The sequence below is a fragment of the Sturnira hondurensis genome, unplaced genomic scaffold, assembly GCF_014824575.4.
Source record: "Sturnira hondurensis isolate 20B ecotype Veracruz unplaced genomic scaffold, ASM1482457v3 Scaffold0014302, whole genome shotgun sequence".
Lineage (NCBI taxonomy): Eukaryota > Metazoa > Chordata > Mammalia > Chiroptera > Phyllostomidae > Sturnira > Sturnira hondurensis.
In genome coordinates this window covers 4,041,973-4,047,546 of record NW_028086933.1, presented here as the reverse complement: position 1 = coordinate 4,047,546, position 5,574 = coordinate 4,041,973, and the positions used below count along the sequence as shown (strand labels likewise).

Below are 5,574 nucleotides of genomic sequence, written 5' to 3'. Positions count from 1 at the left end.
CGTGTTGAGTGTGGGTGCTACTTAAAACGCAAGTTTTATATGATTTCTGTGTTGTAAAGTTTTAATATGAATTTGAAGAAATTCTGTCATGATTACTTTGGTATGTTAAAGGTTTTCTTCAGTATTTGATAGTCCATTTCCCCCCAACTAGGGTGGAAGACAGAAGTTCCTGGGGTCTGAGTGAGTCCCGCGCCTTCTCCCTGCCCTGCCACACGTGGAGCACGGCCACACTGCCGTGCCCAGCGCCTGGCACCCAGCCCTCTCCTCTCTGGCTGGTGGTGGGCCAGGGGTTCCAGGATGGGACGGCGAGGAGGATGAGAGGATGGGGCACATTTGGGTATGAGCCACTGGGTGTGTTGAAGGCGTAGATTTGGTTTACTGTGTGGGATTGTGGGAGTGATGAAAATATGCAGGAGCAGTGAACTGCCTCCGCCGAGGAGATCGGGGCAGTGGGAGGGGTAGAGTTGGGCTCGCATGTTTCGTGATGAAACCAGCAGAAGTAGGATGAGATGAAGTGACCATGCGATGTCACATTTTTACTTGGGTCATCTTGCTACAGATGAACCCCAAAATCGGCTTCTTTAAATATCTCAAACACAGTTCTGCTCTTTGTTAAAAGTTATATTAATTTGTCTAGCTTGTCAACTATTTCGCTTGCCTAAACTCATAAAAATTCAGATTTAACAGGTTGTGCCAAAAATTATTGGCCATTTTATTTTTTCAAGTATTTTATATATTTATTTGTAGAGAGAGGGAGAAAAAATGGTGATTGGTTGCCTCTTGCACAGCCTCAGCCGAGACCTGGCCCACAACCTGGGCGTGTGCTCTCGCCTGGAATCAAACCGGAACTGGTGACCTTTCAGTTTGCAGGACGTTGCCCAGCCCACTGAGCCACAGCAGTCAGGGCTAGCCATTTCTCCTTTAAAGTGAGCTTTGTTAAGTTTTGACACAAATACTTTCAAAATCACGTTTCTTTTCTGCCGCTGCATTCTCCCTCCCCCATCTTACTCTCCCATTACTGTTGGCAGTTCGATGTGAAGTTTACAGGGCCCGTGTTCTGTGCCTTTCCACTAACAAGGGCACGTCACGTGAACTAATGTTTTTCACTGTCGTTGAAGCTCTTCACACTATTTAGTACTCTTCTTATAGCTGGTTTTTAAGTTTTTAAAGATTGGTTTTTAAAGACAGAGAAGGAGGGAAGGAGAGCGGCATTGATTTGTTCCACTTCTGTATTCTTGTGGGGGAGGGGTGGAGGGAGAAACATCAATCTGATGTTTTCTTTCTTGTTTCACTTATCTGTGCATTCACTGGTTGATTCTTGTATGTGTCCTGACCAGGGATCGAACTCACAACCTTGGTGCATTGGGACACTGCTGTAACCTGAGCTACCCAGCCAGGGCCTGGTTTTGAAGTTTTGTGTTTCGGTCTCTTCATAGAACATACGTGCCTTTTGACCAGGATGACATGGCATCTTTGCAGCGTCCTGGCACAGCGTCTTCCATAAAAACCCCTGTTTTACCGAACTGTGACCTACCTAGCCTCTGGGCACATGGCCCATCTCCTGTTTGGGGTTTTAGGTGTTCTTATGTCTTCTCAGTCTAGTCTAAGGCAGTGAAAGGTATTTAAAGATAGCTTGCTTCCACCAAATAATGCATTATGCACACACAGGAAGTTGAGCAGGTGTTGTCTTTCCTTACTCAGTGGTGGCCTCTTGCTCCTGAACCCAGATAACTAGTGGGTGTTTAAAAAGCCCAGAAAGCCAAGTCCTGATTTTTTATTTTTGGTTCTTCACAGAATGACAATTTCAGAAAGTAAGTAGTGTGTAGTACGAATCTTAGCTATGCTGTGGTAACCACAGGTAATCCAGCCTTCCTCGGAACCATGCTTAAGAGAAACCAGAATCAGGAGGTGTTTTCAAAATAGTTTCTTCAAAGCCATTGTCTGTGTTTTATAAAGGTTATTGAAATACTGAAAAGTATTTTGTCTCTATGTGAGAATTGAAAATGTTAAATGTATTCTTATCTTTCTGCTTTTTAACACTTTCTAGGTACTTTTTTGTTTTAATGTATTTAGGATGTCATAGTTGTAGAGCCTTTTAAGACCTATTATTTTACAAAGAAGTAAATTGAGGCCCAGAAGACTGAGTTATGTGAAGTTTATGCCAAACTGGGAGCAGAACCAAGAGTAAGGGTGTCTGACTAATAGTCCTGTGCTGTTTTTACTGGGCCACACTGGGGCTGGCTTGTTTAGTTTTTGGCTGTGGCTAAGGGACCTGGTCATTCAAATTTCTCCTCAGCTCTTTCCCTTCATTGAGCCAGAGAAGATCCTGGTGTTGCCATGGGCTGCTGCTCCGCCCATTGGCGCCAGTATGAGAACAAGCTGTACCCAAAGTCTCCCCTCTACCCAGATGTCTCTGATGCTAAGATCCGCATCTTTGACCTGAGGCGGGAAAAGGCGAAAGTGGACGTGTTCCCACTCTGTGGCCATAGGGTGTCAGATGAATATGAGCAGCTCTCCTCTGAATCCCCAGAGACTTTCCATATTTGTGTCAACAAGTACTGGGTGAGAAGCTGTGGCAGAGATTGCTTTCACATCCGAGTGCGGCTCCGCCCATTCCGTGTCATCCGCATCAACAAGACGTCCTGTGCTGGGGCCGACAGGCCCCAGACAGGTCTGTGGGTGCCTTCGGAAAGCCCCGGGGCACAGTGGCCGGGGTCCACATTGGACAAGTTATGTCCATCTGCACCAAGCTGCAGAACAAGGAGCATGTGATTGAGGCCCTGCAGAGAGCCAAGTTCAAGTTCCCTGGCCACCAGAAGACCTACATCTCCAAGAAGTGGGGCTTTACTAATTTTAATGGGAGTGAATTTGAAGACGTGATTGAAAAGGGGCTCATCTCAGATGACAGTGGGGTCAAATATCTCTCTAATGGCAGTCCCCTGGAAACATGGTGGGCTCTGCCCTCGTGCGTCTCTGCTTCCACCTTAACAGCCCCCGACAGACCCTACTCCCCGTCAGCAACAAGGAGTTTCTCCTAGGCACGCATGCCAACTTGCGCCTCAGCTGCTCAGCTTCCCGAGAAGTTGGTGTTCACTTGGTGAAGGTTGACTTCATTCTGATACCCAATTGTAAAAAGCCTAATGTCCTCTTTCCGTGGTATCCCTTTTCATTTGTGGGGAGTTGTGATTAGAGTTTTGTTGTTTGAAAGGATGTTAGTGTGAGGCCGTCTGCCATAGGGTGTGCATAATTTACTTGAGTTATGACGTGAGCTGTAATAATACTAAGTAGGTACTGAATCCTTCTAGACTAGTAGACTATATATGTAGAAATTAGAAATGATCTTTATCATATTTTTGTCATAATCCCAGTGTAGCCCATTTGGAGACCTCTGCAGGAGCAAGTGGCTTGGCTGTTTAAATTTCTTCAGATTTGTCTATTTTGCCTCAGACGGGATTACTTCCTTTCCACAGTCACGGCTGTTGAACACTGCCATCTAGTGGACAGTGAGGGACTTGTTGGATCAAACGTGGTTTGATGGGCCAGTTAAAAAATCCTTAGTTGGTCATTAATATTCAAATACCCCAGTAAATAATGATATTCGAGTGATTTATAGACATGTATAGGCAAAAAACTTGCAGTTTTAATAGGCAATCTGAATACAAGCACTAGATTATTTAATGAACCACTATGTTTTGCCACTAAGGCTAACACAGTTGGTGCATCCTTCCTGGAAGGAGTATAACCTTCCGGGTCAGAGGGCTGGGAGCGGCCTGCTAGGGAGAGGACAGCGTTAAGGAAACGCTGGGGCCAATTGAGCAGAGAAGTTGTAAGTTTGGCCGGCGTCATGGCAGGACATGTGGAATTTGGTGGGGGGTTGTGTGGATTGTCTTAACCATGTGCTAGAAGTGAGGTCAGGTTCAGGTTATGATTTTGAGGAATGGAAAATACTTTGTATATGCTTTGCAAGACACAGGTGGCTTAGGGGAAGTGACTCGGGGGAAGTGATCCCTATGGGCCCTTTATCATGAGCTCCTGCTTAGTAACCCTGTATGACCTACCTTGATCCTATGACGCACACGTACAACACCCATCCTTGGTTTTGACCCCAGGGTTGTCTTTTTTAAAAAGATTTACTTATTTATTTTTAGAGAGAGAGAGAGAGAGAAACATGATTTGTGAGAGAAACAGTGATCAGTTGCCTCTCTCACACCTTCCAACTGGGGACCTGGCCCACAACCCAGGCACATACCAGGAGTGGGAATTGAACCAGCAATCTTTCGTCTGCATGCCGGCAAGTCAATCCACGGAACCACACCAGCTAGGGCTAGGGCCAAGGTCTTTTTCACAGACCAGACAGAAAAGATTGGCTGGTTTACAGAGAGGTGAAGAGCTGAAGTCAGCTGTGAAAGTCTGAAGTCAAGAAGGGGAACTCACTTTGTGTGCAGCCAGCGGCCAAGAGTTTGCTAACACTTCATTTTTGTTTGGACGTCCCTGCTTTCATTAACAGCTAGACTGATTGCTGTGAGAGTCAAAGTACTTTGTATACTACTCAGTTGCTGTACCCTCCATACGGTTTTAAGGAGTAACTATCAAGGTGTCATGGCTTTTGTAGGAAGGAAAAGCCTGAGTTTGCATCTCGGTGACAGACCTGGTAGGACACAGCTTTGTATCTTTGCTATATCCCAATTCGTAGTGCATAGGATACTGAATAACACTCATTAAATCCTTCCTTTTCCTCCCGTGGCTGACAGTCCTGATCTGGTGTGGGAGAGTATCTGGAGTAGGTTGGCATCTAGAAATAGAATATTCTGAACCCACATGTACCATGTGTGTACACACACAGTAAACCAAAGCTGAGAGAGCACACTTCTGAAGGTCACTGAACTTGCCCAGATATCATTAAACCTATATCCCATCTACCAAAAGGAAGTAACAGGACAATATATTAGCCAGAAAAAGGAATTCATATTCAGGTAGGCCCAAATGACATTACGCTATAATGCGGGGAGTGGGGAGAAAATACATATTTAACACAAGTTCCATTTCATAATCTTTACCTTGACGTTTTCTAAATTCTGCACATTTAATACTGTATCACTCACTGCCTGGAGGAAATGGCATACTCATGTTTTCATACTTGAGGAACATCTAACAAAAAGGTTGGAGGGAACAAGGTTAATGGTCAGAGGAATTGCTCCATCAGGGATCTGTCAGCCTTCTGAGCCAACAAATATTTTTAACAAAATAAGCATTATGGTCTTCTTTCCCCGAACTCATTTCACCAAGAATTAGGTCACTAGCATGGAATTCAGACAGTGGAGAGAACACTTTCATTCGATGAGTTTGTTGAAAGCCTCTGTCAGGCAGGCATGATGTCTTAGCTTCAGCTGCTCTGCAGTGGTTGTACGGGTGGTTCATGCAACAGCAAAAGCAAAAAACTCTTGGAAGAAGCGCGGCTGGTGTGGCTCAGTGGATTGAGTGCTGGCCTATGAACCAAAAGGTTGCTGGTTTGATTCCCAGTCTAGGGCACGTGCCTGGGTTGTGGCCCAGGTCTGCAGTGAGGGGGCACGTGAG

The 5,574-nt window shown here is 45.4% G+C and overlaps 1 protein-coding gene across 1 annotated transcript; it reads left to right on the top strand.

The window, feature by feature from the left end:
• Positions 1-2,310: 2,310 nt before the first annotated feature.
• Positions 2,311-3,631, top strand: LOC118998460 (60S ribosomal protein L10-like). Its single transcript, XM_037062652.1, is given in 2 exon segments — positions 2,311-2,674; positions 2,677-3,631. Coding segments are annotated over 2 exon segments (699 nt in total). The 5' UTR covers positions 2,311-2,337; the 3' UTR covers positions 3,039-3,631.
• Positions 3,632-5,574: the final 1,943 nt, after the last annotated feature.